The 15,034-nt window shown below is 42.1% G+C and overlaps 1 protein-coding gene across 2 annotated transcripts; it reads right to left on the bottom strand.

The window, feature by feature from the left end:
* Positions 1–933: 933 nt before the first annotated feature.
* On the bottom strand, positions 934–15,034 carry nktr (natural killer cell triggering receptor). 2 transcript variants are annotated; one of them, XM_069703572.1, is made up of 16 exons: positions 14,956–15,034; positions 14,200–14,274; positions 12,948–13,055; positions 12,342–12,386; positions 10,542–10,629; positions 9,661–9,690; positions 9,022–9,167; positions 7,652–7,874; positions 7,274–7,441; positions 7,072–7,159; positions 6,820–6,968; positions 4,005–6,713; positions 3,723–3,806; positions 3,346–3,405; positions 1,947–2,048; positions 934–1,614 (listed from the first exon to the last, which is right to left on the bottom strand). In XM_069703572.1, the coding sequence occupies exons 1-16, from the start codon at positions 15,011–15,013 to the stop codon at positions 1,551–1,553; spliced, it is 4,197 nt and encodes a 1,398-aa protein (XP_069559673.1). In that variant the 5' UTR covers positions 15,014–15,034; the 3' UTR covers positions 934–1,550. The 2 variants fall into 2 exon arrangements, with proteins under 2 accessions (XP_069559673.1, XP_069559672.1); XM_069703571.1 differs by lacking the exons at positions 9,661–9,690; positions 10,542–10,629; positions 12,342–12,386; ... (1 more) ...; positions 14,200–14,274; positions 14,956–15,034 and having other exon boundaries at positions 4,005–6,737; positions 9,018–9,100.

Here is a 15,034-nt window from a genome sequence, read left to right on the forward strand (position 1 = left end):
CAGGACAGGTAGGAAGATTAAATCAAAAGTGATGTAATCTTTCTTCACTTCAGGGAGTGAAGAGATGAAAATATTTATTATACGAGTATAATTTTTTATATATTTTTGAATAATTTATAAACAATAGATTGTTTACTTTTTTATGCATTTTATTATCTCGACTTATCTTTCCACAGGTTTCCATTGCCATCATCTTCACTGTTATTTAACATGTTCAAAATATACCTTCACATCACAATAACTACCCATTGCAAACTTTGCTGAAATTATATTACAAAAAATATTTTGGTATAAAACTGTAAACATGTTGCTCCTTTCCAGCTTTTGATGAAGTGCCACGAACTGAAATTTGATTTGTACTGAAGGTCGTCCACACAAAACAGGCCTGAACAGTGAATGTATTCACCACCTGCACTCCTGCTCATGCAGATAAAAATGTGGACAATGTAGCACTTATTATAATCTGTAACCGACGGACACTTTCTGGTTTGTTGCATGCAGCTCACAAATCTCCCACAATAAAAAGACAGGCGCTCACACAGCAGCACAACTCCTGCAAATATCAGCGATTAGGTCTGGAAATTTTTTTTAATCACGGTGTCGTCTCTTTTTTTCTAATTCCATTAAAGTGCACTAATCAAGAGAGTGGAAATATAGTCGTGTAGTAATCTGATTCTTCTAATTGCATGACATGTAATACAAAAACATGACAGTGCAGCCTTTAATCGGTAAGATAACTGCTGGACGTACATCTGCCACAATTAACACATCACCGTGGAGCGATAACTGGATGGACTTACAAACGCCGCAGTTCTAAATGAAGCGGTAGGGGGCGCCATCGTACGGGTACAAACACTTCAGACACACGTGAGGTTCGTAAACTAATAAAGCAAACTAAATAAACTAATAAAAAAAAAGGATAAACCCAGTGACTTGAGATGTGGTGTTTTTTTTTATTAAGTGTAAACATTTGTGACAGCTTGAATAAAAACTCAACTTTGAGTACAGTTTTAACATTCATGGTAACGTAATAAAAGCAATGGAGAAAATAAACAAGTTACAAAAACAAATAATTTTTCATTCAATGTGAACTTTTCTTGTGAGAAAACTTAAGGCATGACCTTAGACTTAGTAACCCATTGACTCCTCGAACACATCGAAGCTGAGAGGATGAGACACTTGAACATTTTTACTTTTCAGTGTAGAAAAAGGCAGAAGTAGAAAAAGAATACACAAATATACAATAATCTAAATTATTTACAGCTTCATTATTGTATATTTGGAGTAAGCACAGCGTCAATTTCACATAAAACGTTTCCGTCGCGTCGACAGATTTGAACACGGCCCCTGAAAGAGGGAGGTCTGTCTTTGTGCAAGCTTGTAAAGTGGTTTATGTATTTACATTCATTTGCTCACGACTGAAGTATTAACCTGGAAACATGATGGAATATAACGCCTCCTCGTCTGCCAGTAGGAGAGTACTTGTTGTTGTGCGGAGGTGAACACCCCCTCCTCCTCCTCCTCCTCCTCCCCGCCGGGCTGCCCGAGCTTCAACTGTAGCGGCTGCTGCGGCTGTGACTCCTGGAAGAGCTGCGGCTGGAGGAGCGGTACGACCTGAACAGACATAACGGGGAAATATTTTACCCCTCAGCCACCGCGCACATCGTCACACGCGCGGGGACGGGAGGCCGTGGGAATACATCCGTGGCCGAAAACAAGTCTTGTCAGTCCATAAAGCTTAATGGTCGACCGTGAACGAAGCAAAAAGCACAGACGTGCTTCTTGAAATGCATTTTGAAGCGCGCGTCTTGGCGTCGAACCACAATCTCACATTCTGCTGCGGGACGCAGAGACCAGAGAGGGGTTGGAAAAAAGGTTGAAGTGGGACCTGCCACATTATGTTATGGTGTCCGTTGGGGAGGGGGGGGGGGGCAAGACGGTCTTACCGGGATCGGCGGTCTGAGCTCCTGTAGCTGTCACTTCGTCTGCGCCCTCGCCTCCTGCTCGCACTGCGGCTCCGACTGGAGTAGCTGTCATAGGAGTCCGACCTGCGTTAACAAACAGCCGGATGACAACGGACGTGTTACTTTGGCAATTTCTACAGAAAGTCGGTTTGATTCAAAGTGACCTGGTTCGTAGAGACATATTTTTAAAAAAAAAAAAAAGAAAAAAAGGAGTCCTGGTATGTTGGTCATCGGGACTTATTGAAGACATATGAACATATATAGTCTCATAAGGATGTAATTAGAGTTTTCTGCAGGCTTCACCGTTTATACATTTAAGATTTATTTAAAAGCTTTTCAGCACCACAAAGAATACAACTTCACATCTGTTTAGCGAAAGTAATTCGACAAAATAACGAAGTATGACAGCAAAGCAGAACCAAAAAAGGACGAAATGGCAGAGAATTACTCATCATATTAACGTGTTTTGACTATTTCCCAGTGGCATACAACAATAAATCCAATTACATACATTATTAACTTAATGCTAACTGGGCCGAAACAGGTGCCATGGATAGATTGATTAATCAATCTATCTAATAAATTATTTAAATTCCAGTATGTACGTAAGTAAGTAAGTAAGTAAGTAACATCTCCTGACCGCCGGGAATCAAACAGAAAAACGTTTTAGAAATAATATACAGCGGCTAAGAAAACGTATCTAAAACTTTAGTATGAAATTTAAGGTCTTTTTTTTAATGAAAATTAATTCAACACTTAAAGACTTTTCAAGACCCGCAGAAACCGTTTTTGTCCTGTTTATCGGTCTGTTTTATGTTTAAGTAATTATCTTTTTTAGGGCACCAACTAATTGATTTGATGATTTCCTCAATTAATAAATTGATCTTTTAGTCTCTAAAATGTAAGAAAAACATGAACAGTGTCCAACAAATTCTTAAAGCCCTTTTTAAGAGTTTATTTTGTCTGATCCGGGACCTAATATTGATTTTACCGTCACGTGACAAAAGCAGAAAATCTTCACAACTGAGAAGCTCTGAGTGTGTTTTAAAATATTAAAATATTTCTGTCAACTGACTAATTAATTAATTAATCAAGTAAAGCCTTCATTTGCATGATGTGTATTACTCAGGATTCACCGTTACCTTGCTATCATATAACCCAAATGATTCATCAACAGACAGGTGTAAAAACATTATTTCAACACTTCTGCAGGATACACGTCAGATTCCTCAACTGGCTTTTATCAAGATCAAATTAGACTGCTGTGTTTGTTTTCATTTCCATATACTTCACACGCAATGCTGTTTACATCAAAGCTTAATGTTGCTCAGTGTTCCTTTCCATAAAAAAAATAAATAAATAACAGAACATTCTCACAGACCTGGACCTCCTCCGGCGATTATACGAGCGAGTTCTGGAATGACTTCTACTGTACGTCCGGCTGATGGGATGAAGAAGAGAAAAATACACACGTTTAACTTCAAGGTGGTTAATTATTGATGATGAAACACACAATGGGAGGTCGTGGCGAGACTGTGTGTACGTTAAAAACCCGTTTTAACGTGACGGAGAGGTTTTCGACTGCTTCACAATCTGCGTGGCTGGAATATCAATTGAGGAGTTTGACACTGAAGCCGGCGCAGCAGCTCCAAGGTTCCTTCTCTATGTAGTTCCTAATGGCTTTAGCAGGAACCATTTCCCCACCGGGACACTTCATTTTCCTCAGCAGATGATTAAATCAAGAGTTTCAAGGTGCACCTGTGACTCCTGTAGCTCCGGTATGTGCTGCTGCGAGAGCGCGAGCGTCCTCTCCCACGTCTCTTTCGACTCCTGCTTCGGCTCCTGAAACGACGATATTGATATTTAAATTACATTTCGCCCGCGCTAACACAAAGGCTGCGCATCGCAGAAACAGACTCAGCTCCTCCACTAAATGCTTCACATCCATCACGTTTATTACTTCACAACAATCTTGATCTAAGACTAAAAGAGATTTACTGATGCTGCCCTCGTGCTCCTTTTATTTAATCTTTCCCCCACCTGGAGGAGTAGCTGGAGCTGTGGGATCGACTCCTGGACCTGCTGTAGGAGCGGGACCAACCCCTGGAGCGGCACCGGTGACTGGAAACGGAGCGAGACTTCCTGGACCCGGACCTGGACTCCTTCGGGGCCCGTGTGCGCGACGGCCCCCTGGTCTTTCCCGCAGACGGGGATCTCTCTTCGCTCGAGCTCTCCTGGTTTCTTGGCCTCTGGTTGAGCCGTGCGGTCTTGCGGACCTCATCGAACAGAGATCCCGGTCGGACCCGGCTGTTGCTCTTTATCTCCATTCGGACTCCCTGTGCGTTGACGGTCTGGGTCTCTTGAGTCTGGTTGTTTTTCGCCGTGACAGGCGGCACATTCACATTTTGGAGCGCTCCCATTCCTTTCAGTGGCCTCCACTTGAAATGAACTGCAGCGGCTTGAGGTTTGCCGGTGGTCGCTTCATCATGCGGCCCACCGGCTGCTGTTGTGGCAGTAACGTCAGACTGTTCTTTGATATGAGGTAAAACACCATCACCACTTCCCATATCCGAGGACTCCGAGGTAGATTTTAGGGTTAATTCAGGGGCGTTGTCGTTTGAATCATGTGTGACTGGAGGCTCAAAAATGTCTACATCGTGCTCTGGGGTACAAATGTCCATATCATCTAATGACTGCTGCTCTTTGATGCTGGACAGGTGGGAACTGCTGGCACTGTGTCTATTGGCTGACTCCAGATGAGGCTGAGTGTGTTTTGTGTTTTTGTTGATACATTCTTTTGCCCTCCGTTGACCCCTTTCTTCTTCTTTCTTGTTTAAGCGGGTTAAGGTTTGATTTTTGTTGTTCTGGATATCTACGCCAGGATTTACAACTCTACAAGAACTGTGTCTTTCCCTTCTGGCTTCATCCTCTTCTTCCTCCTCTCCAAACTCTAAAGGTGGCTGCCAGTGAAAAGTCTCTTTCAGCTTCTGATGCTTTCTCTTAGATTTCTTGGCCTTGTCCTTACTGTGATGGGAACCGCTTTTACTCTCTCTTCTCCTTTTACGTTTATGCTTGCGTTTAGCTTTCTTCTTACTCTTGTGCTTCTCGGGCCCTGCGGCTTTCTCAGGGCTTTTCTCCAACTGACCGGTGACTGCCGGAGCAACTACCGCCTCCGATGTCTTTCTGAAATTCTCATCATCTGATTCTGAACTGGCCTCACCTTCCTCTTTTTCAGATATGGCTAAAGTCCTGGCCGTTACGTTTTCAGACTCACTGTCTGAATTCCATCCCATGAGGACAGACAACTTCTTGTCGAGGAATTCACTAGCCTGAACAAGTTGTTTCTGCTTTTCTAATGGGACAGCACTGTTGCTTTGGCTCACTTTATCACTGTCACTATCCCATTCAGACCTGTTGTAAAAGCCCTCCGCTGGCATTGAACTGTAATGTTTTGTCTCAGGTTCCTGTGGGCTGCCTTTCTCTTCCTCCACAGAGACACTTCTCTTTGGGACACTCATATCAGGACTCCGCTCACTGCCTGTCCTGTTCTCTGATCCCGAGTGGGCATCTTGACTACTGGCGAGTGAAATGTACTTATCTAAATTTTTTATCCTCCTCAGAGAGCTGTAGTACTCTTTCCATTCCTTGTCTAATGAATTCTTCTTGTTGCCGTTTGTTTTCTGGGAGTTTTCAGAGTCCGATCGGCTCTTGTACCGATGAGGGGATCTGGATCTGGATCTACTATAACTTCTACTCCTCGAGCGACTGTACGAACGGCTGTAGGACTTGCTTCTGGACGACCTGCTGCGGGAGCGCCGTGCAGGTTTGTGTGCTTTGTGGCTTTTGGAGGCGCCTGGCAAAGACTTAGGTGTGACTGAAGTCTGAGGTTTTTCTGTGACACCATCAACTCCTTTCCCAGTGGAGGAAACGTTACTGGGCGCTACTTTAGTTTTAATTTCCTGAATATGGATGTAGGAGGGCTTCCAGGGTTTCTGACCTGGTTTCCAGCGTGAGGGAGGAGGACTGTCGCTCAGCGGGATCACAGGGACACTTTCAGGAACAGGGACTGCTGGCAGTCTGGTGACAAGTGTGGCTTTGCTCTCCGGAAGCTTCTCAGCCACATGGATCAGGACGTCTGGTTTGGGCTTGCTTGTTTTTCTCTTTCTTGGAGATCTGGATAAACTCTTTTTTCTGGATGGTGACAAAGATCTGGATCTGGATCTGGATCTGGATCTGGACCTGGACCTGGACCTGGACCTTGACTTTGACCTTGACCTGGATCTCGACCGGGATTGAGAATAAGAGTGAGTTCTGGATCTAGACAAAAATCGACTTCTAGACCTCGAAAGGCTTCTGGATATTGAGTAAGACCTGGACCGCCCTCGAGATTTGGATTGACTGGATGCGTACGACCTTGAGTAAGATCGTGAATCTCTGAAAGACAGCGAGGACCGCCGCCTCCTCCTGGTTGACGATTGATGCGGACTTGAGGAAGAACGAGTTGGAGAACGGGATCTTCCGGACTTCTTTCCTGAAGACACGGAGTGTTTACCGTCTGACAGGTAAGGTTCTTGAGGTTTCTTCTTCGAGCTCTTCTTCTTGCCATGTTTGCGTTTTTTGGCCTTCTTCTTGTGTTTGGCTTTCTTCTTCTCTTTTTTCTGCTGGCGGCGCTGGCTGGACCCCTCGGAGCTGCGGTCAGAGGAGCGCTCTGCAGACCGGGACCACGCAGAGTCGCTTCTGTCGTCCCATCTGCTTGAGGAATGGTCATTCAATCTGTTAAAGTCAAAAGATGCATGAAAGAATATAAAAGGAAAAACTGGCCCTTGAAATTAGGAAGTAAAACGTTAAGTCATACTTGTCTCCTTTGCTCCACCTCTCGGTGCTCGGGGGTTGATAAACTTTAGTTCGCTTCATTTCTTCTCTCCAGTGTGGCGGAGTTTCGCTACTTCCACGTTCCTCCACAGATGCGGAGCGCGATTTAGACCTCGTGGGAGTGTGATATCTCTGCAAAGGTATAAAAAAAGATGACGACAGGATTGTCAGTTGCACACGTTTGCAGAATAACAATTATATTGTCAATGTCTGACGTTAGTTAAAATGAGCATACAATTGTTCCTCTGCCTTTGATCTTCCGTCCGGACTTCGACACCGCTGGTTTCTGGTCGGTCAAGAGAGCTGCTTTTTCTTTTTCAACTCTGAAAAGATCAAATTTGAAAAGATAAATATTCACACCTGGTATCACTTAAGTCTATGATGTTAAAATCTATTCCTAAAAACACCATATGAATGAAGCCCAGCTTAAAACTGACATTTCCGTTTTCTCTTCCTGAGTCGGCATGTCCCGTCGCAGCAGGAAGCGGTTCTCTGGCACAGGTGGGATTTCCTCCGGCCGAACAACAGGCTTCTCTCTCTTCCCACCCTGCTCCCTCTCTTCCTCCACTTCGTCGTCGGCCTCCAGCATCTCGCTTTCCACAGGACTGTGAGAGCAACAACAACACGACAATGCAAAACGTGTCTATGCAAAAAAAAAAACAAGCTTTGTCGCTTAAAGTTGTCACTGACTCATGTTGGCACGTTTATTTATACAGAGCAAACTGGATCAAAACTGTGACGACGTAGGTTAACATGCATGCGAGTATTTATATGAGCATGTTTAAAATGTGAGCGTGAACAAGGACTAAAACTACCTTTGCTTGGAAGGCGGAACATCCATGTTCTTCTCCTTTTTCGATTCCCTCCTTTTCTTTTTAGGCCGTTTACTTTTCGCATGTCTCTTGCGCTTGTGATGTTTGTGCTTTTCATCTGTTTCACTTTCAGACTCCACCGAGGAGGACAACTGAGAGGACGAGTCATGGGAGTTGAGGGCCGAGTCAGCAGAATAGGAGGCTCTTTTCCGCTTGCCTTCAAGCACTGGAGGAAGAAATATAACAGAACGGGTGTCATTTAATTGAAACGTGCTAATTTTTAAGAAAACGACACTTGTATTATCAGTCAAAATAAAGCACGAGGGAATCTTCAAATGCCAGGAGTCATTTTCAGGGTGGTATGACTCTGCCACAACAGGCTTTGTTTGATTCTTCCCGGTATGTCGGAGGCAATGAAAGCAGGCCTGGCAGAGTCAGGTTGGCTGAAGCCAACTGACCTCCGCAGAGATCGCCGCGCTGATCCTCATTAAACAGAAGATCAGGTTACACGCCCCATACTAATGCCAGTGGGGAAAAAGTCTGGCATCCAGATGTCAACCTCCAACAGTACGAGCAGAAAATATGACCCAGTTACAATCAGTCAACACGTTATCCCTCACTGGACACACAAACCAGGGAGAAGAGAAAACGTGTAACCTTGTGTATAGATCACTGAAAAGCAAAGGATAACATTTATTTCAACTTTTGGATTAAAATAACTTCTACACACCACACTGTACTTTTCTGGGTGGCAACACATAATCTTTTTTTTTTTTTTTTTTTTAAATCAATAACTCTCAAAGGACCAAAACAAACAAATTCACTTGTTATTTGATACTTGCAATTTACAAATATCCCGAAACACATCACATGCAGGCTATCTGTAGATGCTAGCTAAGCAGCCGTGCACAGAAACTCTTGTGACCGCAGCACGTGGGACTCAGGCAGGTGTTTGACCACAGGTTTCTTTTTTGTTATAAATAAGTGAAAAAGGACAATCTGATGCCAGAAGTAGAATTCAAGTGTTTTTATCGACCTCAGCGGTTCTTGAGCAACCTTGGCGCCCAAGTCGAGCCTACGTATGGGAAATGCTGAAACTGCCTAAATTCATAGCTACAAACGGTCCCCAACAAATGCAATATCTCCAGTGCCCACTTGTTCAGGCTTTTTAAAAAGATGAATGTCTCAGTGACCCGTTTTTAAAGATTTACATCTCAGTCAGGAAAAATGTCACAGACAAAGTAAGGAGGTCGTCTTTTGGCCTTTTAATCAGATTTAACGACGAGAAAGGAGAAAGAAAAAAGAAAAAGCAGAATACCAGAAGAAAGCTAACCCAAACTTTTAAGAAAAAGTAGATCTGTTACTGAACTCGCCATCATTTGCAGACTTGGTGATCAGCTGTCCACAGTCCACAACTCTCACATCAGCGTAGGGTCTGCTGGCTGAATCAGTCTTCAGCCCCTCAATCTTCTTTATCACTTCAAAGCCGGAGATGACGAGACCAAAGACGACGTGGACTCTGCAAATATATTCAGGCCTTTAACAACTAAACAGCAACATTAACTATTACATTATCTTACTATATCCAAAGGTCCAGACAACACATTATTCCGAGTCAACTTCTTACTGTGAGAATGAGGGTGTCGTGCATGAGCACATTATTTGCAGCCAACGTTAGAATACGTGGTTGTTTTCTCCCGTCTACTGTCAGTCTACTTTGCATCAGTCCGAGTGCAGCAATATTAAGAGTACGAATGTGATGGCAGCGAGTGGGGTGTTTGGTCACTGCCAATGAAATCCAATCAAACCACTCCTACGCAGTTCTGATGAAGCAGACTCAATGTTATAGTTCAGTATAGTTTCACTCTGTCAAACTTATTTGGTTAAAAATATCAAACGATAAATACTTTTTAAGCCTTGTTTTCAGGGGCTTTAAGGAATTAAGTTCACCATTAGCTGTGAGGACAATTTTCAATGTTTCAATGATAACTGTAGAATTTGGTCAAACCTACCCATCGAGATGAGGTGCCGTCTTTGTTGTGCTGTTTGTGGATCATTCAGCAGTAAGCCAGGTGTGGAGTCATGCAGTGGCGGTGGTGGGGTCATGAAAAGAGGACAAAAATGGAGAAAAGAATGAGAATAACAAATAACTCTGACAAAGTGAGGGTGCTACTGTGCCACAGGGAAAAACTCTATGAAAGTTACAGAATTTCCAAGACCACCTTTTGTTTACTGATATTTAATTGCAAATTTTTTTATTTTATTTTTTAAATAAAAACACTCCAACAGAGTGTGGGAAATTACATTTTCATATTTTTACGTATGAATTCGTAAAAAAAAAAAAAAAAAAAAAAAAGATAGCCTATGTACATTTCCCTCTTCATGTTTTAAGGTTTTTTCATTCATAGAGGAAATGTTTTACTTCGTGACCTGTTTACGTGACTACGAGGGTAAATAACATAAGTCGCCTCGAGCCAGTTGTGAAATATTTAAGCATAATAAACACTGTACGGTGCAGAATGTTTGCATATAAAAACTACTGAATGATAAATAAAATCAGGAGAGAGAGAAACACAGCCTTTGAGACACATTACCTTGGAAGAGCAGGATGCTAGAGTTTCTGTAAATTTTACACAAAAACGGCAAGAGAAAAAATGTAACACATTTGTAGGTAAAAAAGAATGAATCCAATGTTTCTCTGCACTTTGAAATCTAACTGCACACAGAGAGGGGACTGATGATGGTCCCACTCAATGACAAATTCTACTCTACAGTCTCAAAACAGAAAAGAAAAAAAAAAGAACAAAGCAAAACCAGACTTCATTAAGAATGAAAGTTAAACAATGTGGTTATTCAAGGTGCAAAGAGAACCGTTTTACTGAGAGTTACTCACATGAAGAACTGAGAACCGTTGGTGTCCTTCCCACGATTGGCCATCGACAGCAGGAAGGCCCTGTCATGTTTCAGAGTGAAGTTCTCGTCTGGCGAGAGCAGAGAAAGAAGGATCCAGGTCTCAGAGTGCGTTCTCTGATTCGTGTTAATGGAAATATTCAGGGAGGGAAAAAAAAAATCAAATAAATCCATCTCACCAACCTACCCTTCCATAAAGTCAGATGTTTGTAAAAAGGTTTTTCTTGGGCAAAAATCTTTTTTTTTTTTTAAATCACCAAACCAGTGGTTCAGTATATTTAAAGCTACATTTTCAGACCATTTTCCAAAGAAGACCATATTAGTTTCTGTTCATTTCATCGTTACATGGGGACCCACAGGAAATATGACCCTTCACCCCTTTCTAGTCAAAGTTGCATTATGATTGTTCGGAGAAAGAAAACAAGCAAGGATCATCCATAAAACATACGGAATTTGATTTACGGAAGGAAGGAAGGAACAATAAGTAAACAAGTGCACACTTGGTTGCGAGGCAGTCAAGAATCATGTCTGCACGACTTATTTAGACAGAACAGGGAAGGAAAGAAAAACAGATGCTGCTGCTCACTGAGGAAACACATTATCCAAATATGACGAAGCATAACTTGCTCTCAAGTTCACCAGAGAGCGAGCAGAGAGAGTTTTGTTAACCTTTGTTATTGGAGAACTGCCAATTTCTCCCGGACGGTTTGTTACATCTCAAAAAGAGAATTGCTGACACCGCTGATTTTAGTCATTTTAGGAGTTACAATGTAACATAACTTTGACAAGAATGAAAGGTGTAAAATCTGTGTTTCACCTTATCTAAAGCAAGTTTCAAGAGTTTGCAATATAATTTTCAAAGCATGCTGAAATTAAAATAATTCAATAAGAAATGAATCGAGAAACTTTAGGGATGCTTTGGAAAAATGGTCCTCTGCGACATTAAGTATAATAGTTTTAATAGAATAAAAATACATGAAACAACCAGGACGTTGTTCAGGCTGAAATCATACGTGGGCATATTGAAATAGTCAATATACAGTATAAATCATTACAAAATGATCTTTATCATGCTACCTGCATGTATTAAAGCTTTCCAATGGCCTAAAACCCATTCATGTTGTAAGTCTAAATATATCCGTTCCACTGTGGTACATTATACAGTCTCGCTAATGAGCAAAACCACCTGTCTGTATCCGACTACACGACGTGGCACTCATGTTTATGGTACTGTAGCTATAAATACAACATATTTAACATAAAAAGTCATTTGAGCAGCCGAAGGCTTTGGGGGACTAACAGGGGGAGCCGTTTGGGCAGAAAATCCTTCGGTATAAAATGTGCATCTGCGCCGCTGCAAACATTTGCACTGCTTTGACTGACTGAGGAAGGTGGTGGGGACGATGTTGACATGGTGTTACTGAGCTGTGTACATCTCTTACCTTCTTATTTTGCAAAAGACCACTCTATAAATAAAAGAATATGTTGAAAATTTTAGGCAGGAAGATTGTAGCTTTCAGTAAAGAGAATGCCTACCCTCCATGCTGATTTGATAAAACACACTACTGTTATTAGATAGAAGACAGCACTATACAATGGAAAAGTGAAGGTCAACCAAACCATACATAGGGAAACAAAACAAAACAAAAATCACAAGAAAGTCAAGATTACAACAATAAGGAATATGCAACAATATGCTCAGGCTAAAGATTTTGGTACTTAAATACACATTCATGAGATATCGATTTAGACTGCTTAATAGATAACTTGATATTCCCAATACCTTCAAAATAGCCGCCATATATGGACTCTCCTCCTCTTCCATTTCCTGCAGATAATAACAAGGAAAATAAATAAACTCCAGCTTCTTTACATGAAACCCTGATAACTGTGTGTACACACTGTATCACGTTACAGAAACAAGCCATCTCATCTAAATTGAAAAGAAAAGAAAAAAAGATGTGGGTAATGTAAGTTTACAGGACACATTTTTTAAATGCCTGTAGCACTCAATAAAAAGTCCACAGTCTGCTGGATTTCTGCCATCAAACACCCACAACAAAGCCGTCGTGCCCTTTCACGCTATGTTCACAGCTTTCACACATTTATTAGCCATTTCAATTCTGCTTGTAATTAAAGTCATTAATTGTTCGATGTGAAACCATGCAAAACATTATTATTGAAAATAATTTCCCCCCCCCCCCAGAGAGCATTTAATTCTTCCAGTAACAAATCAAATCTTTTTCACAGCAGCTGTTTTGTTAGATTTAACAGAACGAGCAGTTTAAAAAGATGGAAGAATATGACCACAGGCTGATTGAACGTCATTCACTCAACTTGATTTAATATACACTTTCAAAGTAGACGAGTTGGCTGTGCGTGATTTTACCTTCGGTGAAGTCGCCTCCCTGAATCATAAAGTTTTTTACAACTCTGTGAAATGTGGAGCCTTTGTAGCACAGCTTTTTCCCTGTGATTTTCCCAGTCCCCTTTTCACCTGCAATCACATGTGTGTTAACAGAGCTCGCGTCAAACACCAAACATTCAACAGAGATGCTACTGTAAAGACTTCTTGTTGTACCGGGTGCCTAACTGTGTTCCCACATGAGGGTTTACTCTCAACAATGGCTTGAAAGCCACACAGTTGGTGGTGGGTTTCAGTTAACTATATGCCTCTGGTCAGGCATCCAGGTTTTAAAACTCCCTTTAGGACTGCACATTTCATGAATACATCTCCCACTGGACTCACGCTGACTGGGGACAGAATATTGGCCCAAAGCTATTACCCTCTGGACTCCCCCTTCCCCTTTCCCCTGGGGTTAAGAGACATGGAGGCAGAGATTTAATTAGATGTGTTGATGTGTTTAAGGTTGCTTTCAGCAGAGAGAGAGCTGGCTGATCAAATGGGCAGCTTAGGTTGCTAATCTCTTAGTATTTAGCTTCACTGGCTTCAGCATTGTTCCAAGGGTTTGGTTTCCTACGGTGCGAGCTGACCCTGTTCTGAAAGGACACAGAAGACACTTTGAGAGAGTCTCAGCAAACTGCACCAGCTGAACGGTTTGTATTACTGCGCCCACGTTGTCTTGACTGGCTGGACGTACGCTCAGGAACAGAGTAACTTGCCGCCTCCTATGTCTGCCCTCACCAGCATCACGTCACGTTCGAGAGGATCGATCGGCTGCCTGTTTGCAGAGTCATGGCTATCTCTTTGCAGACCACCTTCTACAATACAATTTGCTCTGCTCTGGGGGATGAAATACGTTGGGCGACACACCAATCCTCCCCCCCCCCCGCCTCACCACCACCACCACCACCATCCATGCAGTGACCCCGTCTGTCACTGAAACATTTACACCACAGCCACTCTGCATTTACTCAAGATATTAAATGACGAGAGACGGGAAGGGAGCACAGTGGTGTTTCTTTCATTTTCACTTTTTGGAAATGTATCTCCCCGTTGGTTTTATTATGGACGTTCATAGCCCGAAAACAACTGTGCGGTTGTACTCATTATACGACAAAGAGTTTCATGTTATAACATCACATTTTTCAAACTGAATCTGTATTTATTTGACTATTCAGTGCTCCAAGTGTTGCAAAAGCAGGATATTTGAGCGCAACGTCGAGTGAACATTACTCACCAGTGCACAAACTGAGAAAGTTTTTACTTGTCTTGGAACAAACATCCGAAAACAGTTGAAAGACAATGCGCCCCACTGCACAACACAAAAGAGAGAAAAGAAGAATGACTTGAACTCGTTGCAACACAAAACAAGCATGTTTTAAGAATGTTTAAAGATAAAATAAGGCATTTTGAATAATGACTCTGAGTTACAGAAAACAACTAAAGGAGAATAATCTTTACGAGGGCAGGAATATAATTAAGAATTACAATTAAGTAGCCCAAGAGTTACAAGACTGCTCACTTTTAATTGGCTTCCAGCACGTAATTACAAGGATCCTGTGGTGAAGCTCAGACAAAGACAACTTTTCCATAGCTGGTAGCAAATCTGACACAATGCTCACAAGTGTGAAGGGGAATCATTTTGTCCCCCCTCAGCACAAATATTAGCCAATTACCTTTTTTAAAGCTAAGGCCACTGAAATGGTCCAGTCTGTCTTTACATAGTTCCTGCTCACATCCTCAGGTCTAAACTTCATTACATTCCTCCAGCACAGATATGGTTGATAGCAAACCAGTCGACCAGGCCAATGTGTGACTGGGTGCTCCACTTTCATTTTGTACAACCAAATGAACCTCAGTGAAAACCTCCAACGCTACAACAACAAACTACAAACATAAAATCTAAGCATCTCTCTTTTTTTTTTTTTTTTTTTTTTTAATGATTACTAACTAATCCTCCCACCTGTAAAGTGATAAGGAAGTCCCTCCTTACCTGGCTCCCGGTTGAGCTCCACATCAAAGTAACACTGAGGGCGGTCTTTCACCCCCATTGTGATCAAAGTCTGGGTGAC

This window comes from Brachyistius frenatus, unplaced genomic scaffold (genome assembly GCF_029030835.1).
Source record: "Brachyistius frenatus isolate BFR_SWC_R1_liver_20210118 unplaced genomic scaffold, ASM2903083v1 Contig_47, whole genome shotgun sequence".
Classification (NCBI taxonomy): Eukaryota; Metazoa; Chordata; class Actinopteri; family Embiotocidae; genus Brachyistius; species Brachyistius frenatus.

Coding starts and splice junctions, on each gene's coding strand:
- nktr (XM_069703572.1), bottom strand. CDS start 15,013: ATGGGGGTGAAAGACCGCCCTCAGTGTTACTTTGATGTGGAGCTCAAC. Junction 9,691..10,541: donor AACGGTTCTCAGTTCTTCAT/GTGAGTAACTCT, acceptor ATCCACAAACAG/CACAACAAAGACGGCACCTC. Junction 1,615..1,946: donor AGCTCAGACCGCCGATCCCG/GTAAGACCGTCT, acceptor ATGTCTGTTCAG/GTCGTACCGCTCCTCCAGCC.